The sequence below is a fragment of the Chlamydotis macqueenii genome, chromosome 4 (genome assembly GCF_036417535.1).
Source record: "Chlamydotis macqueenii isolate bChlMac1 chromosome 4, bChlMac1.mat, whole genome shotgun sequence".
In the NCBI taxonomy this organism is placed as follows: domain Eukaryota; kingdom Metazoa; phylum Chordata; class Aves; order Otidiformes; family Otididae; genus Chlamydotis; species Chlamydotis macqueenii.
In genome coordinates this window covers 25,292,705-25,320,134 of record NC_141559.1, presented here as the reverse complement: position 1 = coordinate 25,320,134, position 27,430 = coordinate 25,292,705, and the positions used below count along the sequence as shown (strand labels likewise).

The following is a 27,430-nucleotide window of genomic DNA, read 5'->3' as shown; positions in this document are numbered from 1 at the left end:
TATATGCAGAAAAAAATTTGGGGGAGGGGGTTGGAGGGGATGGACGGACACACGCCAACAGGTATTCTAACATGTTGCATTCAATTTGTGCACCTTACACAAGGTCACTTTACAATTAATAGCTTTCCAGTAAATGGCTTAGATTGTGTATGAAAAATATAGACCGTCCGTCTGTGTTAGTGTTTTGAGGATTAATTTCTTTGCTGTCTTCAACATAAATTGAATGCATTCATTTGTGCACCCTCAGCCAGTTCGCTGATGACACCAAGCTGTGTGGTGCCATCGACACACTGGAAGGGAGGGATGCCATCCAGAGGGACCTCAACAGGCTGGAGAGGTGGGCCTGTGCCAACCTCATGAAGTTCAACCAGGCCAAGTCCTGCACCTGGGTCATGGCAATCCCAGGCACAAATCCAGGCTGGGTGGAGAATGGATCGAGAGCAGCCCTGAGGAGAAGGACTTGGGAGTGCTGGTGGATGAGAAGCTTAACATGAGCAGGCAATGCGCCCTTGCGGCCCAGAAGGCCAACCGCATCCTGGGCTGCATCAGGAGGAGTGTAGCCAGCAGGTCGAGGGAGGTGATTCTGCCCCTCTGCTCTGCCCTGGTGAGACCCCACCTGGAGTACTGTGTCCAGTTCTGGAGCCCCCAACACAAGAAGGACATGGACCAGTTGGAGAAGGTCCAGAGGAGGGCCACGAAGATGATAAGAGGGCTGGAGCACCTCTCCTATGAGGACAGGCTGAGAGAGTTGGGGCTGTTCAGCCTGGAGAAGAGGAGGCTCCGGGGAGACCTGATAGCAGTCTTCCAGTACCTCAAGGGGGCCTACAAGAAAGATGGGGAGAGGCTGTTTAGTAGGGCCTGTTGCAATAGGACGAGAGGTAATGGTTTTAAAATAGAGGGAGGTAGATTTAGATTGGATATTAGGAAAAATTTTTTTTACACTGAGAGTTGTAGAACACTGGAACAGGTTGCCCAGAGAGGTGGTGGAAGCCCCATCCCTGGAAACGTTCAAGGCCAGGCTGGATGAGGCTCTGAGCAACCTGATCTAGTCGGGGATGTCCCTGCTCCTTGCAGGGGGGTTGGACTAGATGACCTTTATAGGTGCCTTCCAACTGTAACCATTCTATGATTCTATGATTAATTTTGTAGTGATCCTGTGTTAAAATTCCAAGCTTAAGAACTAAACAGTTTTCAGGTCCTTTGAATGTGAGAAGTTCATATGTTTCACTGCTTGCTCTGAGTAGTACAGCATTAATGATTAATATGTCAAACTCAAAATAATTATAACAAGTTATTTGAAATTTGACTTTAAATAGAATTCATGTATGGATTTGGGTGCACATTGAGGGTGGAGTGAATAGTATGACCACAGACTATTAATTTTCTGGGCCAGTGTTGTGGCTTGCTCTGGAGTACAGGCTATAAACACAGCAACCTGACATGGAACACTGCAGGATTTCTTTACCTTATTTTAGAGTTTTATTTTAGTAACACTTTCCCCAAATGATATGCTTCCATTCAGTTACGAGCAAGTCTGGGGACGAAACTAGGCTTTAACAGCAAACTTCATTAATGAAGAAGGTGAGAGGATTTGTTGGAGATAACTTGCTAGCAGAAAACAGACTTTTGTTGGTGTTGGTGTCCACTTGAGTCTGATTCATTGGTGACAGCTTCATTTAAATGTGTCCCAAATTACGGAGCTGATTAAGAGGTTCTGCCTTACAGTCACTGCATTATAGCAATCTGCTTGTGTTGGAAGACCAGATGACTACATCCAGTATGTATTGATGTTACTGTGGGCCTGAGGAGAAGAGCAGGAGCTTTTGCATGTTGATTGCTTGTTCTGTGTGGCATTAAATTCTTATTTGCTTTAGTGTTCAAAGGGGTTCCTAAAAACATATGGTAAACCCTGCATTTAGAGAATGCATGTTCTTGCCCTGTTTGTTGCATCAGTCTTTCAAATGCATTTCCTAAGTGAATGAATAGAGGAAGAGGAAATAAAAAAACTCTTAATTGGCTGGAGTTCAAGGGCTTTGGGGTGAGAAGTGTACAGCTAACATGCAGATTTGCCAGCGCCCCTGGAAGGCACAGCAGGCACATCGGAACATAGATGCTGGCCGTGCGGGGCATACAGAGCCTTTCATCTTCTTGTACTGATTTTAATTGTTTTTCTCATGATAATAAGCCTTAGAAAAAGCCATTAGAAACCTCTAAAGGAAATCTTTAGTTTTTCTGTTTGCTTTACCTGCTTTATAGAAAGGTACAAGTCTACAGGCTTGTTGTACAGAGTAAAGACTGAAGGGCAGAGTGATAGTTCAGTGTGTCACAGCCAGTATTGGTTGCTGATTTCCAAATATCATTGCTGTCTGTATGCTTTGTACATAGGAAGGAAGAAGGTGAAAATCAGACTATGCTAGATTTGATAAGAAATGTTGCAAATGAATGCACTGAGTCACTATTTCAGCTAAGGTGTGTTTTAAAAACACTGATGTCAACAGATGAAACATGGAAGTGGGCAGCATCAGCAAAGTGACAGCCGTTTGATGTTTTTAGATTAAAATAGCTTCTTGAACAGCAACAGGAGGAGATAGATTTCCCAAAGAAAAATAGAAAATAAACAAAAAATGCTTATTTCTTGACATCTGGCAACACTTCGGTGTGTCTCATTGGGCTACAGCAATGTTTGAGACCTCTGTCCAAAAGTGTTTGAGAGTGATAAGTCCTTAGACAAAAGTCTTAAAGTGCCAGAACGTGCTCATCAGGACCTTTGCTGAACTCTTGGGTTAATGAAGCCTCTGCACACTCAACAGCATGGCTGTGTTTTGTTTCATGCCAGAACAGTGGTTGGATTTTCTAGGCATCTCTGTTGTAGCTACCCTTTTAGTAAGAACATCGTTGAGGATACTTCTCCCAGCAAAGCTCTTTTCCAGGAAAACAAATAGATGGTTTAAGTTTGCCTACTTAGATGACCTTCGTGGTTTTAAAAACATCTAGGTAGACCTCTAATAAGGGACTTTGAACAAAGTTGTCTTCTCAGGTGAAGTGTTGCTGTTGCTACGACAGTGTTGCTAAACCCAGCTTGTTGCAACCATTCTGTGAAGTAAGTGTGCATAAGGGATGGAAGCTCTTGAACACGTTGGTAGTGATGTGTTTGTAGTGGCCCCTTTGATCTTGTTGCTTAGAAATGTTTACTTTCTTTGCTTTTGTCTGATTTTGTTAAAAATGTATTTTCTATTTTCCTGCTGCCAGGATCTAGTTAATGGCAGCTTTACAGTTGCTGACAAAACCTGTTGAAGTTTCTATTAAATTGTGATCTTAAGTTTGCTGTTGGTTACTGGCTATAGATGTTCTTATGCTATCTGCCCTAGAAATTTTTATTGTTGTTGTTCATCAGGAGCTATAGAAAGGGAAAGGATTCTCTGTTTACTTGGCTGTTTATGCCTTTGTTTTCTTGTTTACTTTCTAACAAGGCTGAAAAAGTATATTTTGCACTCCCTGGGAAGTAATTTGAGCATCCACAGGAGTGTAACAGCATATACAGCTGGAATATAAATACTAAGTTCCTTTTGGGAATTACTCTCTAACTGTCTGTTACAAGGGATGTAAATCATTGTACCTACATAGTAATACCTACCGCTAACAGAGAAAAGGTTTTGGTTTTGTCTAATCTGTCAATTTTTCTCTTCCTATCTTTTTTCTTTTTTTTTCTTTATGCAATCAAAATAAATTTGTTTTTCCCTTTGAAAAAGTACCTGTTTACAGCTGCCTGCACAAAACACTGGTTCCTAAGTATTTGGGCTGATCTAACTGCAGTCCTTTTTAAAAAAAACCAGAACAACGACAAAAAAGAAGTAACAGAGATATGGAGATGTTTCTAAAAACATCTTTTTATGGTCTACTATGTTAAAATAATTATATAGACAAATAATTATTGTAGAATGTCATGGCGAAAAGGAGAAACCTCCTCCCCGAGAGTGCAGCATTCAGATACTTGCACCTAGATTTGCTCTAAATTATACTGGGACTAAGCCAGATACGGACATAAGACCAAGCATGTACTCTCCTTTTACTGTCCTCTCTTGCCTTAGATTTGATCCTTAACATTTTCCTGCCCCTCCAAATTGATTATTTAATTAAAAAGCCTGTTTGCTCAGTATGGGTGGGGAAATGGAATGAATCCAGTGCAAGATTTCTTGATCTGCTTTTTCTTGCTGGGGCGGCATCCTCTGCTCTAAGGTGACTGCGGGAGTGTTTGAGAGCGAACGAAAGGCGAAGGGCTCTGCCTGCCGCTCTGCCGGTCTCAAAGATGGGCCCACAGAGCTGGCCTGAGGCTGGCACAGGTGGCTCTGGATCTGCAGCTAACAGTCTGCATTGCCAAGAAACATTCTACTTTTGGGATGATGGTGTTTGGGTAGCAGAAATTCCTAGCTGTGGGGAAATGCTCATCAAGAGATAGCAAAATTTCACTACTACTACATAGGAATAGTGCAGTTATGTTTTTAGGGAGGGGGAAAAAAAGATGGAGCAATGCAACAGCAGAGGTGGTTGCTTTGATTTTGCAGGGTACTGGGGTTCCTCATCGCTTGTGGTCAGACCCTAGAGAGGTCTGAATGGGGACAAGGTGGGAAATGCACTCAGCAGAGACGAGATGGAAACAATTTGCTGGAGAGGTAGCTAAGCAGGGGATGGAGGGGATGCTGTGGAGAAGAGCCAGCTTTCCCTGCCCAGCATGTTTCAGCAGCGGTGCAGCTACTAATTCTAAGTCCTGAGTCAATCAAATTTCCCAGGTGCACTCTTTTTTTATAGCCAGGCTGTAAATACCTTAAGGCATTTGAAATTTGCACAGTTGAGTAAAGAAAAGCCTGGGAAAACAAGAATCATAAAAATTACAAAGTGCATCCTTGCAGATGTAAAAGAAACCTGAGCGGTGGTGGTTGTTGTTGGGAGGGTGGGGTTATTGATATTGTAAATAGAAGTGTCCATTCTAAATGAAAATGTTGACAAGCAGTTCTATTTTCTGAGTTACATCATCTTTTTCCTGCATGCCACAATCTGCCCACTGCTTTCAATCTGAGAAGCTCAGTGAGACACAAGCTATAGTTGGTTGTAACTTTGGTAAACCTGTAAGTGCATTCATCTGACTTTGAATCCTTATCTCTCTTTTGTTATCTCGTTTCAGCTGAAATTTAAACAAGCTTTTTCTTGGCTGACAATTTGAAAAATTAGTGTTATTCCTACAGATGCATTTGAGTGGTTTTCTTTTGAGAGAGATACGAAAGCAACTGCATACATTAAGATAACTCTTTCTAAGACCTGCATATGAAAAGAAGCCCATTTTCTTATCTAATGAGATACACTATAAGCATATTTTCAAAAGCAAAGTCACTCTTGTTACCTTTAAAGGAAAATTTTGCAATGTCCAAGAAGGCACAGCACAAAAGCAAAGATCCATTCTGTGGGACAAATTAAAAATCCTGTCTGTGCTGACAAATTAATCATAGAATCATAGAATCATAGAATGGTTAGGGTTGGAAGGGACCCTCAAAGGTCATCTAGTCCAACCCCCCTGCAAGGAGCAGGGACATCCCTGACTAGGTCAGGTTGCTCAGAGCCTCATCCAGCCTGCCCTTGAACGTTTCCAGGGATGGGGCCTCCAACACCTTTCTGGGCAACCTGTTCCAGTGTTCTATAACTCGCATCGTATAAAATTTTTTCCTAATTTCTAATCTAAATCTACCCCCCTCTATTTTAAAACCATTACCTCTTGTCCTATCGTAACAGGCCCTACTAAACAGCCTTTCCCCATCTTTCTTGTAGGCCCCCTTGAGGTACTGGAAGACCGCTATCAGGTCTCCCTGGAGCCTTCTCTTCTCCAGGCTGAACAGCCCCAACTCTCTCAGACTGTCCTCATAAGAGAGGTGCTCCATCCCTTTTATCGTCTTCGTGGCCCCCCTCTGGACCTTCTCCAACTGGTCCATGTCCTTCTTGTGTTGGGGGCTCCAGAACTGGACACAGTACTCCAGGTGGGGTCTCTCCAGGGCAGAGTAGAGGGGGAGAATCACCTCCCTCGACCTGCTGGCCACACTCCTCTTGATGCAGCCCAGGATGCTGTTGGCCTTCTGGGCTGCAAGGGCGCATTGCCTGCTCATGTTAAGCTTCTCGTCCACCAGCACTCCCAAGTCCTTCTCCTCAGGGCTGCTCTCAATCCATTCCCCGCCCAGCCTGTATTTGTGCCTGGGATTGCCATGACCCAGGTGCAGGACCTTGCACTTGGCCTGGTTGAACTTCATGAGGTTGGCATGGGCCCACCTCTCCAGCCTGTCAAGGTCCCTCTGGATGGCATCCCTCCCTTCCAGCGTGTCGACGGCACCACACAACTTGGTGTCGTTGGTGAACTTGCTGAGGGTGCACTCTATCCCACTGTCCATGTTGCCGACAAAGATGTTGAACAGGGCCGGGCCCAGCACGGACCCCTGAGGGACGCCACTCGTGACTGGTCTCCACATGGACATTGAGCCGTTGACCACCACTCTCTGAGTGCGGCCGTCCAGCCAACTCCTTATCCACCAAGTGGTCCGTCCATCAAACCCATGTCTCTCTAGTTTAGAGAGAAGGATGTCGTGACCAAGACTGTCATTGGGGAACAGATAGCACATCTCTCAAATGTAGGCTTGCTTTTGCTTTTGATAAAGCACAAATACATTTTTATGCTATAATACCTCCCTCTTTGATTTGCAAACTTCCTTCTAGTTGCATCCCATCTTCCATTCTGAAAATAAAGTAGGTTGGGAATAACAGCAACTTTCAGACAGCTAGGCTTTATTGAAACGGGGTGAAGATGCGATACTTCCAGTACTTTAAAACCTTAGACTCACAGGAGACTTTAGATCTGCTTCTCTTTGTAGGAAGGGAAGGAGAAGAAGGTTTGATAAAATAATGACACAGTTCTTGGTGTTCCTCCTAACAATGCACTTGGCTTGTGTATTTGTCTTGGTTTTTTAGGCCTGTTCTTATGCTTGCTTGGAAGTTTGCTTGCTTTGAGAAGTGAGGATTATCTGTACCGTCAGAGTAGTGCCCAGATGACACTGCAGGCAGAAGACGTCAGCTGGCGTTCATCCTTCTCATCTCCTCCGCGTTTTGTGGTGTTGCTTCTTTCCAGTGAGGGTCACTGTTACTGAAATCATGCTGTTGGATAGAGGAGGGTGAGGCTTAGTTTCAGCCTGCTTTAGATGTCAGTGTTTTCTGCATCTATTTTATGGCTTATAAAACCATTATGAATGCAAATCCAGGTGTTTCCCTAAATACTTGGAGCTCTGCATCCTCATCTGCCAGGTGGAGGTTCAGATGACCTCAGTGGCATACGATGTGAGAAGAGGGACTTTGCCCCCTGTGATCATCCATGACTTGCAGGGGCTGTGTAACAGCTTCTCTCCCCTACCTGCGTACGCTGAGTGGAAGGGGAGTGTGCATGTGTGTGGGTGGAGGAAGAGTTTGGGCAAGGAGTGGGCGAGATAGCACAAAGGAACAGTGAGCAGAAGTCAAGCGGAGGGTGTGTGCTTGCTCAGCAGAGGCTGGGTGGAAGGTCTCCCTGGTGAAGCCATGCTGCAGTGGTGGATTTGACCAGCCTTCGTAAAAGGGGTTCTTGGTGGCTAGTCGTCAAGATGTGCTTCTCATCACAGCTGTCACTTTGATCATTGGTAGTGTTTGGCTGCTTAAATTTAGTGCCAACTGTTCTTGGAACTTGAGCAGAGGCAGGGAATGAAAAGTCATCAGGGATGATAAAGACCCAAAAAACAACAGGCATGGGAAACCAAACTTTTTTTTTTTTTTCAGTGCTGTAAGACAAGTGAGTTTTGAAGGAAAGCCACGTGAATGCTGTATTGCTCTTGCTTCTTCAAGATGACTGGAACATGCATACTCATGTTGAAACTGCTGCTTTGCTGCAAGAAACCTCTTGATTACTTTTTTTAAACTTTGATTTGTACTGAGGAAGGTGTTAAAAATACTGTGGATTTTGAATAAGCTGCAGGGTTGAAATGTAAATGTTGCAGTGCAGTTCTTCTAGCGCCCTGTGGAGGAGCTGGGAGAAGGTATTCAGCACATGGTCTGTATTGAGACAGGAAAGCTGTGTCTCAGGAAGATATGAAGATCTGTTCTCTCTCTCTCTCTCCCCCTCCCCCGAAGGAAAGGGAAATATATCTGGAATACTCCCAAGTGTCAGAAGTATCTTCCCTGGCTGAAACCCTTTTCTGGATAAAGGGGTATTACGGCAGAATGAGTGATGTGTCTATTGCAGGGTTTTTGTTTGTTTAAGCTGGGTTTCCAGAGGATGTTGCTAAATCTGAGCACTGTGCCTTGAAACTGCTGTTTGTGTTGAGGCTGTTGTTGCATGATCGTCTAAATCCATTCTCAGACCAGTGAAGAAGCAATGAAAATCCTTTCAGTGTAACCAAGACAAATTACTGAAAAGTTAATGAGAGAGACAGTGTTTCTGTAGCTCAAATGGGAGCTTGTAAGATGGTTCTAGATGGATATTAGGGCTCCTGATTTCTTATTTTCCTGCTCATGTGGGATTGCTTATAAAAACAGCACAGAAATTTAACAGCAGGTATCTACAAAATGGCCTTGGTGACTCGTTTTAAAAAGGGAAATATCTTACGTGTAGTTATTGTAAACTTGGTCTAAATACTCATTCATTTTTGGTAATCTTGGTTGTGTGAGTTCTGCAAACTTAGTAGACTATGACAGCACCTGCTTTTTTTTCCTTCTTCCCTTGGTTTTAAATGAAATGTCTGTAGATGGTTTATTCTGAAATTGCAGTTTGTTACTCCATAACTAATTAATTGCTTGGTTTGTTTCCCTTGAAGAATCAAACATGAGTCAACATCATTCATATGCAGAGAACTTCTAGGTGTGTTTATTAGAGATAGAAAAACATATATGTCAATATGGAAAATATAAAAAGCTATTTAGCTAGTGTCTTGCCCTATCCTTCACAGACTGGGCAAGATCAGCACATGGGGAGAGCGATGCATACCAGTGATGTTGGCTTGTCTAGTAACACTTAGAAACAGAGGTCCCAAAATTTATTTTTAGGCATTGCAAGTACTAGTTTCCCCAATTATTTTTCTCCCTTCTGTTCCTTTCTCCCAGTCCCTCTGCTGCAGCCGTGCGAAGGGAGGTGTTGGATGAGGACTTCAGGACTGAGCTCTCCTCTCTTGCTGAGGGAAAAACTGGAACATTGCGTGACTGTTGAAAAGCACGTTGCAAGATACATTTTAATTAGAGTGTGTGCTGCAGTGTAATTAAATACAGGTAAAAAGCTTGTGCTTAGTGGAGTAGTGTGTTTTATTGCTATGGGTTTTTTTTCAGATTCTTATCATTGTATTGGAAGGAAGGAAATTATATGGGAGGAAGTATGGGAGACCATAGCATTCATAGTAAGAGTCTGTGGTAATAGTTTTTTGTGAAGGCTGCTTATGAGTTTGACATGAGGCATTATCGACAGCATCCCACACTGGAGGAATATAATACTTCAGTTCCAGTATTGCATAACACTTCAAGAAGAGCACAGACAGAGTGCAGAGTTGAGCTGACTGTATCTTTTAGCTGAAATGAAAAGCTTTCCACTGCACAAATGCAAATTAATAGGGACTTGAATGTTGAAGGAGTATAACATTATTTTTGCTGTTGAAATTACAAACCAAGACTGCCGAATCTTCTGAGATTTATATAAGCAAAGTTTCAAATATATGATTGTTGGCTAGCTGTGTTTTGATTCAGATTTTTTACAACATTTTTTGTATGGCAAGTCAAAATGAAATAAATCAACTAAATGTCAAATATAATAATTCAGAAAGTCTCCTAATGACATCTTTTTGTGGATTTCCTTCTTCAAGATCACTTTTTCATGAGAAAAATATTTTTACTTCTTGCTCTCTCCCTTCCCACCCACATCACAGTTTTCCACCAAACAGAAATTATGATTCCTGATGAGGTTTCTATTTGCATATGCAGTGCTGAGGAAGATCAGAGGCTTTCATGCCACCTCGTCTACTGGTGATGATATCAATTTTTGCACATAACTGGTCACACATAAATTTGAGTTTAAGTTTGCAGCAACAGCCACTCCACATTGTAAGAGATTGCTTGTTTGCAACAGCTAACTCCAGAAAACACAACCTAGGTAGGTTCAGTGGTTTGCCACTGTCAAAAGTGAAAAATGCAGTATTGCTATTTCTGTCTCTCCCACCCCAATGTCTGGCTGCTTAGTTTTCCAGCTCAGTTATGCTGCTACATTAAAGCTGTGCTGTAAACCAGATCGTTGAAATTTCCACTCTGACTTCAACAGTGGCAACTTCTCTGCTATTAGAGTTAGTAGTATGCGTCTCTCCTTACAGTATCTCAAAGTTAAAGTTGTGATGCAGTTAATTCAGGGTACATTCCTGCTGTTCTGGCTCTCACTGATGTTACTATGAGGGCAATCTCATTGGTTTGGTCCCGTAGTTCAAGTCTTCCTTTTAGCTGTGGTGGTCGCCGACTTCATTTCTGTTGCAGTGGCAGGGTAGGGGTTGTTCCAAGTGCCTCAAAAGGGGCACAGGGATTTGGCTGTAGGGCACAAGATAATGGTTTAATAACATCACTATAACTGGAGATATAACTGGAAACATAGGGAGAAAGGTAACTCGTCCCTTCATGCTTCCCAGCTAATCAACCTAGAACTTGTATAGAAAGAATTTATTACTTGGAACTCAGTTCAACTCCATGGCTCAGTGGCTTTTGCTTCTCTTCTACTTCACATATTCTTTGCAGGTGATTTTATGGGTGGCCTGCATTAACAGACAGTCTAAAAAAAAAAAAAGCTTCAGTATATAGAGATTCTTTTCCATGGATCATGAATGATAAATGTCAAAGTCTAAAGAACAATCCAATCAAATATCTTAAAGATCTTATTCCAATAAATGGAATTTAATATAATAAATATTTTTAACTTAATATATTTAATAGATCTAAATATTTTAATATATTAGTATGTGTTAATTGTTGAATACATTGTTTCTTTCATAAGCAAAGTAGATACTCAAATTCACCAAAAGAGGGCTATGAGCAACCTGATCTACTGGACAGTATCTCTGCCCATGGCAGGGGAGTTGGAACTAGATGAACTTTGAGATCTCTTCCAACATAAACAATTCTGTGATTGTGGAAAAACAGATCGCATGTTGAATGTTGTCTCCTTACTGCTGGGCTGTGTATTTCTGAATGTTTGTGGCTGTAGATGCCTGCCGTAGATGGGGTGAGAACTGGTGAGCTGCGCTGTGTGCCCTGCTCTGCTCCAGGGCAAGTCTCTTGCTCTGCTGGAGAAACAAGCAAGTTACCACTCGTGTCCTAGCTCTGGGTGGCCATTTGGCGTTCCTCCACTCCTAGTGTCTACTTTTTTTTTTTTTTTTTTTTGACAGTGCTCTTGTGTTTAAGGTATTTTGCTATTTAGTCTAGCTTTCTGAGTGCCTTTGATGCCTGAAGATTACAATACACAAATTTCTCAGTGTTGGAAACTACCAGTGTGATTTGTTTTAATTTCTTCAAATCCTGAAAAGTGCTTGTTCCAGGTAGAAAGCTGGGGCAAGATCAGCATCTTTGAAACATAGGTGAATTCTTTATTTAACCTATTAGGATATTAGGATATTCCTATCCAGACGATCAAGCTTATGATTCTTTAAAAACAAGTAAATCACATGAATGTGGTGAGCAGTGGTTGGCGTAGTGAATGGGCAGAGGCCTCTTGCATTTGTCGCTTTCCTTTCCTGCCTTGTTGAAGGAGATCAGCTTGCAGACTGTGAAATGTTGTGGCCTTCAGAAAGGTGAGCTATAAAGCTCACTAGAGGGAGAACCAGTCCTTGTCATCTCTCCCCATATTGTTTTCCACTTCCCCCAGATATCATATTTCAAACCCCATGCCTTGATCCAGCCCACACACAATTTTTGTAACCAGCTTAGTCAGGGATGTGATTTCCCTTCCCACTCCTGCCTATTACGCTTAATTTATAGCAGTAATGCCTGCTTTGAGGGAGTCACTGCAATAAAATTGTTCCTCTCCTTGTGCAGAGAGGCACAAGGCAGAGTACTTTTGTGTTGGAGTAATTGCATCTTCCACAGCATGGCTGGCCTGCTTTAAGTACATGGGTGTAATCAGAGCAGTTTGTCTTCTGTTTTGACATGGCCATGTTGAAGCATCTTGATGGTTCTCACCAATGCCCCTGGAAGGGATGGGCTTGGGAGCATGAACCATGCAGGTTCAAAAACCCACTGTCAGCACTGTCCCAAGGGTGTAGGGCATACTTCTTGCATCTGGGTCTGTCTCCTTCGATGTCGGACCAGAGGCTGGTGCTGTTCTTAGTTGCAGCAGCATCTCAGCTGAAATTGAAACAGATATTCAGATTTAAAAGATAAAATATCTTCCATATTTTGGCAAGCCACGTTGTTGTTATTGTCTTTTAACACCATGAATGTCAACAGTTAACTTTTGGACTATGATATATAATTATGAAGCAAAGAGGAGCGACCTCAGTCTGCATTTGGCTTTTATTTTATTTGAGATTATGAAGAGTGCCATTCTGTTTATGATTAGCAGTAAAAGACGTCACTGAAACCATGCACACTGTTTTAAGTTACACTGTGGACTCTGAACTGATGCAGAACACCTCTGCCTTCAGGCACCATGATGCAGAGATCTTTCAAGCTGCTGCTTTGAGGGTAGAGGAGAGGGTTTATTGTAAGAGTTGAATGAAGCACTTCAGAAACACTGCATTTTTTTTTCCTTTCTTTCCTTCCACTTTCCATTTTCCCTTGAGTTATTTAAAAGTTAGACTATAGGCAGTATCTTAATACTGCTGGCAACATTTATGCTTTCTATAAGGATGGTTCCATCTTCTAAACAGAAATCGGTAAGCAAGGGGTTTTTCTTCAGGAGGACACCTCTGCTATCAGATCACACGGAAGCAGATCCCTGTGACAGGCTCGGTCCTGCTGCCAGGTGGACTTTGCATCCTAACCTCTCTACAGCAAGCTCCCTGTCTGTCTGCTGCAGGTGCGGCTGTGGGGACCTGCCCATGTGCAGGGAGGCCAGGGAGGAGCAGCGCCTTACAGCATGCCCGTTCCATCTGATGGTAAGTGATCCCAGCAGGTTTTCACCCTTCCCATTAATGTCAACAAGCTTTTCATTTATTTTGTGGGAGTACAGTCAGATGACATTAGTTGCATGTTCTATTTATTTATTTATTTATTTTCCCCCCCAGAAATAGAAGTACTATATTCATTAAAGAAATCTAGAATGCTTTAAATGGTTTTGTTTATTCATCTTCTATGAGGACAGGCTGAGAGAGTTGGGGCTGTTCAGCCTGGTGAAGAGAACACTCTGGGGAGACCTTATAGCAGCTTTCCAGTACCTAAAGAGGGCCTACAGGAAAGATGGGGAGAAAGTCTTTAGGAGGGCCAGTTGTAAAATAGAAGGAAGCAGATTCAGACTGAATATAAGGAAAATATGTTTTTACAATGACGGTGGTGTAACACTGGCACAGGTTGCCCAGAGAGGTGGTGGATGCCCCATCCCTGGAAATATTCCAGGCCAGGTTAGATGAAGCTCTGAGCAACCTGATCTGGTTGGAGATGTCCCTGCTCCTTGCAGGGGGGTTGGACTAGATGACTTTTAAAGGTCCCTTCCAACCCTAACTGTTCTATGATTCTATGATACTATGACTTTGTGTTTTAAAAAAAACAGCTTTAAAATTAAACTACAACTTACAGTATGACTTTTTCATTTAGTCTTTCTCCCCTTCCCCTCCCAGGAGTAACTATTAATTACAGACATGGTCTTCCTGTGATAACTCTGACGCTGCCCACAAGAAGTGAACGCTGTTGGTTCACTGTTAAGCCTATGGTGACCACCGTAGGGGCATTCCTGCAGGATGTGCAGAAGGAAGATAAAGGAATTGAGAGGGCGGAAGTCTTTACAACAGGTATCTTATATTTCTGTTGTTACTCAAAATGAACACATTCCTTTTCAAATGGACTGTACTTATCTCCTCAAGTATGAGTTCAGTTCTCTGTCAGATTTAACATTGTTGCTGTTCAGGTAGTTCCTGAATGCTTCTGGGGTTTATTGGTGTTTCAGATTTAATATCTGAGTCCTCTTGGAAAGGCTGATCAAAAATGCAAAATTGAACATAGTACTGTAACCTTCCCTATATCCCAGTAGTGTCCTCTATTATCTTTTTCAGGTAGCTTCTCTTTGTGGTGCTATCTTTAAATAAGTATCTCTCTTCTGATTTCCTTGATATCTTTTTCTTTCCTTGTCCTTCATGATCATTCTTTGAAGACAACCAGTGGGGCTTTTGAATGTGGTGTCTGCCAGTTGTTCAGTGTCACCCAGAGCTGGAAGAATCCATTTGCCTCACTACAAACTTGAACCCATATGGAAAATTTACTAAGACCTAAGCAACCAGATAGTGTGTGCAGTGGTACACACTGCACTCTCTGAAACACAGTAATACACTGTGTGCAGCTTTTTGGGAGGTTTCATTCATCAGCTGAAGTACAGTACTTCGGGGCCCTTTGGTTGAAAAGAAAAAGCTATACTGATATGTTAGCACTGATGTGGTCTTTCCTCCTTGTAGCATACTGTTTATCCCATTGTTCCAAGTCTTCAGGTAATTTTCTCAAGCTCTGCTCACTGTTTTCATGCGTTTTGTCTCTTTGGTCTGCTGGTTGATAAAAGCTAACAGTTAGTCAAACTGGTTTTTCATTTTATTTCCAAGACAACTTCGTTTGTATTTTGGCGGTGCTTTGTAGTTTTTCCACAGCAACTCTGAATAGTCTTGCAACCCCTTTCCTGGTCCTAGAGAAGGACTTGGTCTCAAAAGTAGAACTGAGACGTAGCTTTCTTGTCTGAATCTGGTAGAATAGGTACTTGAATTTGGCTAATTAAAAGCATATATTTCTTCCTTTCCCCTCTCATCCCCCTAGAATAGTAGAATCATAGAATCATTTAGGTTGTAAAAAATCTTTAATATCATCAAGTCCAACCATTAACTTAGCACACCACTAAACCATTTCCCTAAGCACCACATCTACACCTCTTTTAAATATCACCAGGGATGGTGACTCAACCACTTCTCTGGGCAGCCTGTTTCAATGCTTGACAACCTTTCAGTGAATAATTTTTTCCCAATATCCAATCTAGACATCCCCTGGTGCAACTTGAGGCCATTTTCTCTCGTCCTGCCCCTTGTTACTTGGGAGAAGAGACCAACATCCACCTCGCTACAGCTTCCTCTCAGGTAGTTGTAGAGAGCAATGAGGTCTCCCCTCAGCCTTCTCTTCTCCAGACTGAACAACCTCAGTTCCCTCAGCCACTCCTCAGAAGACTTGTGCTCCAGACCCTTCACCAACTTCATTGCCCTTCTCTGGACATGCTCCAGCATCTCGATGTCTTTCTTGTACTGAGGGGCCCAAAACTGAACACAGTATTTGAGGTGCAGCCTCACCAGTGCTGAGTATGGGGGCACAGTCACTTCCCTGGTCCTGCTGGCTAGGGAAGTGATCAAGTGACCAACACTCCCAGGACCTCTTCTGCTGGGCAGCTTTCCAGGCGCTCTTCCCCAAGCCTGTAGTGTTGCATGGGGTTTTTGTGACCCAAGTGCAGGACCTGGCACTTGGCCATTTGAATCCCATGCAGTTCACCTCAGCCCATTGATTCAGCCTGTCCAGATCCCTCTGCAGGGCCTTCCTGCTCTTGAGCAAATTGACACTCCCACCCAACTTGGTGGTGTTCTGTAAACTCACTGAGGGTGCACTCGATCCCCTCATCCAGATCATTGACAGAGAGATTAAACAGAACTGGTCCCAGCACTGAGCCCTGGGGAACACCGCTTGTGATCGGCCGCCAGCTGGATTTAGCTCCATTCACCACAACTCTCTGGGCCCGGCCATCCAGCCAGTTTTTTACCCAGCAAAGAGTACACCAGTCCAGGCCATGAGCAGACAGTTTCTCCAGGAGAATGCTGTGGGAAACTGTGTCAAAGGCTTTACTAAAGTCCAGGTAAACAACATCCACAGCCTTTCCCCCATCCACTAAGCAGGTCACCTTGTGATAGAAGGAGCTCTACCCCACAGAACAATATATTTATACTTTCTAGAGCAATGGAGATTGTGATCTGTGTGGATCCCAGTGTGTGTATGAGCTTCATGTACACAGGAACATTGGGGTTGATTGGTTTGGTTTTTTTTTTGTTTTTGTTTGTTTGGTTTTTTTTTAATGCTATGTCTGTTAGGCAGAAAAGGTAGAAAATTCTCTTGAGAAAGTAAATTTTGCAAGAGACTCTTAGATCTTCAGAAGCCACTGTAACAAATGGTTGCTGTCAGCAGTTTGTATTCCCCTTAACATGGAAGTTTTCCCTAGAAAAGATTTTTTAGTGGGGAGGGGCAGGGCTAGCCAAGAAGATGCAGTAGCAAACAGTCAGCCTCTGAGTACTGCTGTCTGTGCAGAGACATCCATGACAGATATTTGTGATTCATTGCTGAATTCCATTCTTCTGTGGTATGTCAGCAAAAGCTAACTACTCATTCTGCTTCAGTGCAAATATCGGTCACTTGTGAAGCATAAGATAATTTCTATAAGAAACCTACAAGTCTGGCATTTTTGGACCAGCAGCAGGTTCCAAAGTGGAAAGGAATTTGGGTCGTTTTCACCTCACCTCATCTGTTTAACACTGCCCTCTCCACTTAGAAATAGAAACATGGTCCACTTTGATTAAAACAATGACTGTTAAACAGTTCTCTGCTCTGTATTTTTCAAATGCTGGGTAATTGTAGTGTTAGAGAACAGCTTAGATGTTTAATTTATTAGGAAACTGATACTGGAAGGAGAAACTATTGGTCAAGTACTGGGTGTTGAATTTAAACATTTATTATTAAAGAAAAATTACGAAGCCCTGATTTAGTGCAGTCACTTCTTCTGTGTCATTTAGCCATTAAATGAAACCCAACCTTTAATTGGGAGCATTAGTGCTATGTATGATGACTCACTTTATTTTTCTGTGGATTTGATTTTGGTCCTGCAAAACTTTTGTAGATAGAAAATGGCCCTTAGTCCGCATTTGAACACTTGTGCTTAGGTATAGGAAGGAAAGTAGCCTTTTGCTGAAAGCCTGTGTGAAATTTTCTAAAACAAAACACCTCCCTTCCCCTGAAACTTTTCTGCTTTCCAGTTAATTAAAGGTTGGACAGGTTAATAAATCGGTGTTTTATCAGATCCAGAACAAAAAGCCTGTCTGGTACTTCTTTTGAAAAGCATTTTTTCCTTAAATGTCACTTTATAAACGTCACCTTAATAATTTAAATGCAAATGAGCTTTGATGTTTTATTACACTGTGGAAAAGAAAAAAAAAAAAGAGAAAAAAAGAAAGGAGTGGATGGGCACATTAAAATTTCAGATTTTGGGTTGAAAGTGGATTTAAAGTGGATTGAAGATTTGCTTTGCTACCCACAGAGAGTGGGTCGGGGAGCCAGCTGGTGTGTTAGCTCATGGGGTTCAGTAGTTTCAGCCTCAGCAGATGGGGCCTGAGAACAGAGCTCCAGTGAATAAATAATTGCAGGTGTGGAGTGCCTTTCTGTAGTGGGCATGTGGGGACAAATGGAGGAGCTGGGGCAGTAGCACTGTGACAAATATTTGCATACAAAAACCTTCATATTTTGTAGCCTGATCATTATTCATCTCGGCAGTAAAGCTGCTGTTTTCTGCTGCTGCCCACCTCTTGGCAGGGGCAGGGGAAGATGCCCGGTTTTTTGTGCAGAGGAAATGGAGACCAGGTCAAACAGCTACCATGGAGCAGCTGCTTTGTGGCTTTTGAACCCCCCATGCCACAGCAATGTGTCCGGTAGCAATGGTGTGCAGCTCCAGGGGTTCTTGGGCCACCTGAACCCCCTGTGTGGGCTGGTTTTACTGGATGGCTCTAGGATCTGCTGGACTTGGGCCAGTGAGAGCTCTGAGGATCCACCATTACATGTTGCTGCTAATGACTCTTGGGAGCTCCTTTTTAGTGTCTTCAGCTTGCTGTGGGATGTGATGTGTTCCTTTGTGTCTTAGCTGCGGTGAGGTGTGGTGGATGGTGAAATGGAGACATGAAAGCCAGCAGGCAGGAAGAATAGTGATATACTGAAGAAAAGAATTTATTTACAAACTTCAAGCCCCTTTAAACAGGGAAAGAAAAAGCAGAGATGGGACAAAACAGATCTTTTACATTTCAGCAGAGATTTTAGATTACATCTGCCTTTGTGTATTGAATGTAAAATAGAATCGTAGAAGAGTTAGGGTTGGAAGGGACCTTTAAAGGTCATCTAGTCCAAATCCCCTGCAAAGAACAGGGACATCTCCAACCAGATCAGGTTGCTCAGAGCCCCATCCAACCTGGCCTTGAATGTTTCCAAATATGGGACATCAAGAACCTCTCTGGGCAACCTGTTCTGGTGTTCTACCACCCTCACTGTAAAAAAATTTTACCTAATTTGTAATCTGAATCTAAAGAAACATAGGAAGGAATCCATTTCTCATCTGGATGCAGCTATTTTTTCTTTTGTTCAGGAAATCAGCAATGTTGCCACAGTACTAATCTTGTAAGATCTGCTGTGTTAAGAACGCGCTGGGAAGAGCTGCAATGTGTCCATGCTGTTGGATGAGAGCTTCTTCATATATTGAAGTTGTGGTCTGTCTACCAGTGGCAAATCTTTTCTAAGCCCTAGGCAGACACAGATACTGCCTATTTGGTGAAAGGGCCTTTGGCAAAGAAAAATGGTAGAGAGAGAATTAAAAGAAGGAATAAATATAAAAGCAGGATAAAATCTTCAACAACCAGCTTTCCTGATTGAACATCACCGTTGCCCCCTTGTCTCTGATATTAAAAAAATATTTTTTTTTTCTCTGTGTTGCCTATGGGGTAGCATTCATGTACATTTTTGCATAAAAAAGAAAAGTAGAAAAGGGTTCTCCAGAGCTTTTTAGACTAATGCCTCTTTGGCTCCTGGTCTGCCTTCTACTGGACAGTCTAGCTATCTACTTTTTAACTTCCAGTCACAACTGATATTGAAACAGAGTGATTGCAAGTACCACTAATAAACATCTGAATATCGCTACTCAGAAGAATTGCTCCTTTTGACTAGAAGAGCTTGTTTAAAGAAATACATAAATCTATAACTGAACATGAGGCTTTGAAGGTCTTTTAATTTCCCAAAATGCTTTGTCCTAGTGAAGATGCAAACTTGCGTGTGGATGAAGAAACAAAAGTGCAGATCTTTATGTTGCAATTCATTATGGTTTATGCAATACTTTTCTTCTGCCCTCCCCTTGCCAGTGGGTCATAATTGTAACACAAGAAAATGCAAGTCTGCTGATACTAGTGGCGAGTCTGAATGACATTGCTAGAGAATGGATTCAGATGCACACTCCGCGTTGATGTGTTCCTCCTTACTTTTTAGTATCAGTTACCAGTTTTACTAGAAGTACAGTTCCCTTCCAAACATTATTAATAAAGAACTCTAGCACTTTCCAAAGGGATATCGGCTAATGTTTAAGATTCCATATGATAAATGATTTAGAACTTAAATCTTTCTTCTGCAGATGGTAGCAAGGTCTCTGATGCAACCTTGATGGAGATCTTATTGATGAATGACTTTAAGCTTGTTATCAACAACACAGCATACAGTGTGTCACCTCCTGTAAAAGGTAAGAGCGATGCTTAATAACTCTGATTATCTTACTTCACCTAGTGAAGGGCATAGCAGGTCTCAGAAAACTGGCACCTGTCTGGAGAAAGGAATTTATCTTTTTTTTTTACCACTGGATAGTCCTGCTTTTGGGGGTTGGGGGTAGGGAGAGAATGAAGAAGGGTAGGTTCTTGAAATGTTTTATATGACAAACATTTTCAGATAAGCTGAGTAGTGAGCATGCTACTGAAATGGAAGACATCAAATCCTTGGTTCACAGGCTGTTTGTGGCTCTGCATTTAGAAGATCATCAGATTAGGAAAGAGAGAGAATTGCTACGGAAGCTGGACCATCTGAAAGAAGAGCTGCTCCCTCTTGAACAGGTTGGAAAGTGGGGTTGCTTTTTTTTTTTTAAACTCAAAAGTATTTCCTCTCATCAAGAGTAAGTCCTGTGATAGAAAAAAAAAATCAGTATGAATGGCTAGGTTATGTCTGGTTTGTTTGCTACACAAATGACAGTCAATTCAAATATAACTAAAATTATTTTCAATTCAGTTATTTTCCCTCCTGTTATACACATGCCCTGGGTAGAAACCACAACATCTGGAGAAAGTTGTCGTGAACAAGCCTCAGCATGGCTAGTATTGGGATTGAAATTTCTCTTACTCACCTGTTGCTATGAGCAAATAAACATTACAGAAAAAGCAATAATGAGGTGGAAATAATCTGTGGCTTAGACTAGGGTTTTCTGTATCACCAAGGCAGCAAGGCAAATTCTTTGAACTAATGGTTACCATAATCCACAAAGGGAAGGTATGTTGATCTAGGGCAGGCTAAGCTAATGCAGCAGAGGTTAAGGAAGTCAGAAACAGCCTGACCAAGTGGACAAACTTTTCCTTGGCTTCAGATCTGCTTTGTGAGGACCAGCCTCAGTGTTAACCAGAGCTGCCTTGAATGGTAAATGGGAATCCAGTAGGCAAAAATCCCTAGTAGTGGGAAGGGGAGATTACAAGCAGCATTTCTTGGTGCACAACAGCCAAGAGATCTGCTTGCCCTTGAATTTCAGTCCTTTTCTTTCTTGGCAGGGTAAGTCAATAAGAGAAATCAGTAAAAGATCCTGAAAAAGAATTGAGGAGCCACTCATCAGTTGCTCATTGATCTATATTTCTTTTCCTTAGATGAAAGCCAGAATCACGCACAGTGCAGATGCAAAGACCTCCAGGCTTCTGTGGGTTGGCTTAGCTCTGATGTCAACACAAGGGGGAGCATTGGCATGGCTCACGTGGTGGGTCTATTCGTGGGACATCATGGAGCCAGTCACATACTTCATCACTTATGGGAGTGCCATGGCTTTCTATGCCTACTTTGTTCTTACTAAACAGGTAAGCCCTCATTTTGTAAAAGTCTGGAGTATTGTAAAGGAGGAAAACTGACTCTGAAAATCACAATGTTTGGGCTCTGATGAAAATATAATTCAGTAAGTAGCCTTGCCATTAGATAGGGACTTGTTTGATCCCTAATAGGGCTGGATATGAACATTACATTATGCGAAGTCAAGCTAGGTACTGTTACACATGAATGCAGACCAGCTGCTGAGCAGAACTATTATCTGTAAGATTTCATGACCTAGGGAAGGAAAAGTGATGAAAGAAGTCTCTTCTTTCATTTTAAATTTTTGCAGATCACTTTGAATAGTAAACAGCACGTCAGTCATTGCTGTAAAGGACAGTGCTGTGCCAGCTTGTGAACACTGCCTTACAGCAGGCCAGGAAGCAAATCACTGAACAGTAGCTTTTATTTGCTGGAGTTTACATATAAATAGTGCAGGGTGCCAAACAGTTTGGAAATCTGGCAGTTGCATTATTGAAATATGCCTAATTTAGTGCCTGAAAAAAAATATTATTGGTTTGTTCTTCATAATCTGACTGCTTTTCCTTGACTTTGAATGAATAGAGGTAAATCTAGGCAGCTAAATGGGGCAAGAAACAGGCTTTATTTGGAAGGAAAAAAAGTTCTGCTGGGTGACAAAAAAACATCTTAACTGAGCTGCATAATACAGACCTGTCCTGAAATCCTGTAAGACCTCAAGGAATATTGTTGTTTGGTTTTTTGTTTTTTTTTTCTGTTTTAGCTCTGTACCTTACTCCCAAAGTGGACATCTCAATGTCGAACTTTCTGTGATGCAAAACTCTTTTTGTTATGGAGGTATGTGGAAGGGTAGCCAACACTTCCTTCCATAATGAACCTATAGACCCCGTAAGACGTCAGGTTCCTTTAGTGAAAAGGGGAGATGTGCCTTTTTATGAACAGCTGGCTCTGAATGCGAATTTTACTCCTTCTCACTGATTTTTAAGAAGAGCTAAGACATTCCTGCTTTTTGTATATAAGTAGATAAAGAGATTATTATTTGGCTTTTTTGAACAGCTGCTGGCACCATTGCTTGATACTTTCAAATAGGTCTTTGAGAAATAGTAGTTAAACTTTCTCTGACTCCTTAGAAGTCATGTCCGTTAACTCAGGTGGCTACAGTCATGAAAATCACCCTATGACTTTATTATGATCACTAGATGTGATAGAAATGATTTCTACCATGTGTTTAGAAGGGTGACCTTATGTGACCTGTAAGGGCATAACTTCATATGTGGCCTCTTAACACAATATGTGTGTGTGTTGACCTAGATGAATCTTCCTGAAACAGGCTGAATTTCTATTGAAAACTCATTTGTGCAGATAATCTGACCTCTACCCAGTTTTCTTGCTAACCCTTGCTTTCTTCACCAGGATTACGTTTACCCGGACGCTAAAGACAGGCAGCTCCTCCACTACTTCTATCGAAAATCCAAAACCCAGCATTTTAACGTGGAACGATATAACAAACTCAAAGATGACCTAGCAGAGGTATTTAAATACAGTCCTTAACCGAGAGGCTACCTCACTGTTTAAGACTTTTTCAGTAAACTCTCAGCTAACAGAAAATTGACCTCAAGGTTTGTTACTTACATTCGAAACAGTGTATTGCTTTTTCAGCCAGTTTGAGCCGTTTAAATAACCATACAATGTTTGCCATTGATGTAAAAAGTCCTTCAGTAAGTCATCAGAAAGGGAGACCTTCATAAATCTAATTTAAACCAAATAACTCAGTTTATCAGCCTTACACATCAATTTTTTGCATATTCAAATATGTTGCATTTTCAGCCATTTTAATAGAATAGCTGCATGGCCTTCGGAGACAGTGTGTTTGCTGCACTGCTGTGGTAACACAGTCTTCTCCGTTCCTTGGAAGGAAACTGTCTTGCAGAGTTCAGCATTTGACAACTTAATCCTGTACCTCAAATAAACCACTCAGTTTGCCATCCAGTCACCTGTATTCTCTAAAAGGTGCCTGTGAGAAACTTTTGTTATCTTCATGAAAAAACGTAGGAGATCCCACTCCTCAAATCTTACTCCCCTGTTCCATCTCCCCAGCCCTGTGTTCAATGTCTCATAAAAGAAAGTAGAAACTACTCCTAATTTTAGTTCAAGATCTGTGGTTCAGGGTATCATTTCATGAGCCACATTTGGCATAAGGCTAGTTTGATGCTTTTTCAATAGTCTTTGAGTGTGAATTTTGTAACTGTAATTTCAGGAAAATAATGCTTTGGGGTGTGGGTGAGTGGGTGGTCAGGCACAGCACGTGCTTCTCTGGAGACTGGCTGAGTGACCTGAGCAGGTCTGTAAATGTTCAGTGTCCTCCATCTGATTAGCTTGGTTTCTTACGTAAGACCAGTACCTTCTGAGAAGGGCAAAATACTGGATATGTGAAAGAGAAGGAGAGGACGGTGGGCTGCAGAAGGATGAATTCTCACTCTTTCTTGCTCTGGCAGGCAGAAGAATCCCTGAGGCGTCTGCGCCAACCTCTGCACCTGAGGCTTCCAATCCAGGAGATCAATGACAAGGACTGACTTTGCTTTTGTATGTATTAGAATTGCCCTTTCAAAGCTGATACCAACATTTAGTTACTCTATAGAAACTGGATATTTTTGACCGGTACCGTTTTGAAAGTTGCAATAAACATCTACAAAAATGATATGGTCACTTGACGGTTTAGGTTGGTGTGGTTTTTTTTTTAAATACTGTCAAGAAGCTGCTGAAGCAAAGTTCTTCAAGGTATTTGTCAAATCTTGTTAGTAAAATGGAGGCGTTCTGCCTGCTGGTAAAATGACAGGGATGATTTATAGAACAAGGGCTGTCCTTTTACGACTGTTTACTATAGCACAGCAGTAGCTCATAGAATAATTTTCTGCATTGAGTATTAAGGATTTTTTTTCCTGAAATTAATGTTTTCCTTTCCCTAGCTCTGTGCTTTGATTCTGATATAACATCATTGGTGGAAGTTAGACTTGCACTGCAAGTAAGCTTTTTTAGTAGATATTGCTGAGAAAGTAAGATATATCAAACTCATTTACTGTAAAATCATTTATGTTTCACTGTTGCATTTTATTGAAAGACTTTATCAAAACATTCAAATTTATACATTCATGATTTATACAAAGCTTAAAAGTAGACATAGTAAGACTTAACAGCTGTAACTCATAACATGGTATATGGAAAGACTTAACTAAAGCAGAGACAATAAATCAATTATTTTATACCCAGGAAAGTGTATTAAGACACTTTTCTCAGCTTGAGTTCCCCATTGTCCCCGGGAGTTAAGCATATGCACCAATAATGTAAAAATTAAAAAAAAAAAACAAATATTCGCTTCTATCTGGTAAGTATCATTTGAAGTAGTGATGCTGCAGTAGTAACAATCCTAAGATGCTGAGACATCCTGTGGTGAAAAAGGACTATTGCTTTTATATGCACCGTGACAGTGTATGGCTGATCTCCTCTGGGGCCAAGGGGAGGAAGAGGCTGATCCAACACCAAGGCCTGAAGTATGAAGGTTTGCATATGTTGTATTTTGCAGAGCTGCCTAGAGATGTCCAGCACTTGTAAGTGAGCCTGAAACCTTAAAGTGATTTGCTTTAGCTTTAGAGAGATGTACAAGGTGAGCTTACCCAAAGTCATGCTAAGCTAGCTGTACATGGTCTCATTTCACTACTGCTTGCTTTTCTCCTAAGGATGCAAAGCACCAGCAAGCTTTAATTGTGCCCCAAACATAAATGATGTGCAAGCAAAAAGACGACTTTTATCTATATTAATGCTACAGTTGTACTCAAGGAATTAAGTTCCTTTTTAGTGTTGAGAGAAAATTTAAAAAAAAATGTCTAAAAAGCTATAAATCCACAAAAATTGAGAGGTGGATACTGCTGTCCACAGATCCTGTTCCTGAGCGAACAGGACGGGCAAACAGGGCGTGGCGCGGCAGTTTGCGCGGCAGTTTGCTCAGGAAGGGCGCTCAGCGAGGGCGCTGCCCCGGGGCACTTGGTGATTCACGCCGCTCAGGGCGACATGGCCAACACCCGCCTGAGAACAAAGGCTGCCCCTCCGGCCGGGAGGCCTGCACCGGCACCCCCTGCGGCGGTCGATGCCTCCGTGCAGACGGAGCAGCCGAGGGGGGAGGCTGCGGTGCAGACCTCGGGCTGCAGGCAGAGCCTGGACCCTACTCCCGGGGCAGGGGCAGGCGGCAGCCCTGGCTGCAGAAGGTGTCCCCGGGTGGAGGAGCTCCTGCGGCAGGTGGCTGAGCTGCAGGAGGCGGTCAGGAGGCTGCGGGACATCAGGGAGGCAGAGAGGGAGCTGGATGCTTGGTTCCAGGCACACTCTGCACCGGAACCACAGCACCCAGTGAACCAATCAACCCCCCCCCAGTGACACACGACGTAAGCAAGCAGGCAGAAGATGCCACTGAATGGAAAGCTGCAAGGGCAAGGCGCAGGAGGAAGAAGCAGCTTCCCCAGAACCCCGAGGTGCCCCTGCAGAACCGCTTTGCTGCTCTGCAGACTGAGGAAGTGAGACCCAGCACTTCGGGGGAGGCACGGGAGCTGTGCGAGGTAGCACACCTGGCTCGTGTAATAACTAGCACTACCAAGAAAAAGAGAGGAGTGGTAGTAGTGGGTGACTCCCTCCTGACAGGTACGGAGGCACCCATCTGCCGCCCCGATGCGCTCTCTCGGGAGGTATGCTGTCTCCCGGGGGCTCGAATCAGGGATGTCACCGAGAGACTACCTAGCCTCATATGGCCCACAGACTATTATCCACTGCTGGTGTTTCATGTGGGGGCCAGTGACAGAGCTGGCAGCAGTCTGAGAAACATGAAAAGGGATTTCAGGGCTCTGGGTTCAACAGTCAAAGGCTCTGGGGTGCAGGTGGTCTTCTCGTCAATCCTCCCAGTCAAAGGGCAGGGACCTGAAAGGGCCAGACGTATCTGGCAGGTTAACTCGTGGCTCAGGGAGTGGTGCTACAGCCAGGGCTTTGGGTATCTAGACCACGGGGCGTGCTTTGAGAAGCCCAGGATGCTAGGGCTGGATGGCGTGCACCTAACCAAGAGGGGAAGAGTGTGCTTGGACAAAGACTTGCCAGGCTCATCCGGAGGGCTTTAAACTAGTGTTGCTGGGGGAAGGGAAGCACAGTTCAGCCCACTGCTGTCAGCATGGCGCCAGTGCCAGCACCGAGGGTCCAGAAGCTGAGGAAGGATCACAGATAAGTGCAAATGAACCTAAACTGCGGTCCAATAGCACCCCTGTCGCTCCAGCCAGCAAGTCGGCTTTGTCGGGGGCCCAGCTGAAGTGTCTCTATACCAATGCACGCAGCATGGGGAATAAACAGGAAGAGCTGGAGATGCTTGCACACGAGCAGGGCTACGACCTCATTGGCATCACAGAGACGTGGTGGGATGACACATACGACTGGAGCGTCAACATGGAAGGGTATAGGCTTTTTAGAAAAGACACGCAGGGGAGACAAGGAGGGGGTGTTGCTCTCTACGTCAGCAACCGGCTGGAGTGTGTGGAGCTCCGCCTGGCGATGGAGGAGGAGCTGACAGAGAGCTTATGGGTCAAGATTAGAGGATGGGGACGGACAGGGGATGTTACGGTGGGGGTCTGTTACAGGCCGCCTGGCCAGGAGGACAGAGCAGATGAAGTGCTCTATAGGCAGATAGGAGCAGCCTCACGGTCACAGGCCCTGGTCCTCATGGGGGACTTGAACCACCCTGACATCTGTTGGAGAGACAACACCTCAGGGCACAGGCAGTCCAGGAGGTTCCTGGAATGCATGGATGACAACTTCCTCCTGCAGGCGATAGAGGAGCCAATGAGGAGGGGTGCCATGCTCGACCTTGTGCTCACCAACAGGGAGGGGCTGGTGGGGGATGTGAAACTAAAGGACAGCCTTGGCTGCAGCGACCATGACATGGTGGAGTTCAAGATCCACGGGGCAGCAAGGAAACTACATGGCAAGCTCTCTGCCCTAGACTTCAGGAAGGCGGACTTCGGCCTCTTCAGGGACCTGATGGGCCAAGTGCCATGGGAGGCGGCCCCGGAGGGAAGAGGGGCCCAGGAAAGTTGGTCTATATTCAAGGAACACCTCCTCCAAGCTCAGCAGAGGTGCATCCCGATGAAAAACAAGTCGGGCAAAAAGGCGAGGAGGCCAGCGTGGATGAGCAAGGAGCTCCTGGCAACTGAAAGTGAAAAAGGAAGCCTATAGAGGGTGGAAGTGGGGACAGGTAGCCTGGGAGGACTACAAAGAGGCTGCG

At 43.3% G+C, this 27,430-nt stretch overlaps 1 protein-coding gene across 2 annotated transcripts in view; it reads left to right on the top strand.

Annotated features, from left to right (window-relative positions):
• The window catches only part of MCUB (mitochondrial calcium uniporter dominant negative subunit beta), a 56,398-nt gene extending 32,577 nt beyond the window's left edge, over window positions 1–23,821 (top strand). The window contains exons 1-8 of one of the 2 annotated variants that reach the window (XM_086746612.1): window positions 9,213–9,315; window positions 13,088–13,166; window positions 13,845–14,015; window positions 19,670–19,774; window positions 19,978–20,138; window positions 20,934–21,137; window positions 22,537–22,653; window positions 23,619–23,821. In XM_086746612.1, the coding sequence (XP_086602738.1) occupies window positions 13,148–13,166; window positions 13,845–14,015; window positions 19,670–19,774; window positions 19,978–20,138; window positions 20,934–21,137; window positions 22,537–22,653; window positions 23,619–23,696 (855 nt within the window). In that variant the 5' untranslated portion in view covers window positions 9,213–9,315; window positions 13,088–13,147 and the 3' untranslated portion in view covers window positions 23,697–23,821. Of the gene's footprint in view, window positions 1–9,212; window positions 9,316–13,087; window positions 13,167–13,844; window positions 14,016–19,669; window positions 19,775–19,977; window positions 20,139–20,933; window positions 21,138–22,536; window positions 22,654–23,618 lie in introns of those variants that run through there. The other variant, XM_086746610.1, reaches the window with a different exon arrangement.
• Window positions 23,822–27,430: the final 3,609 nt, after the last annotated feature.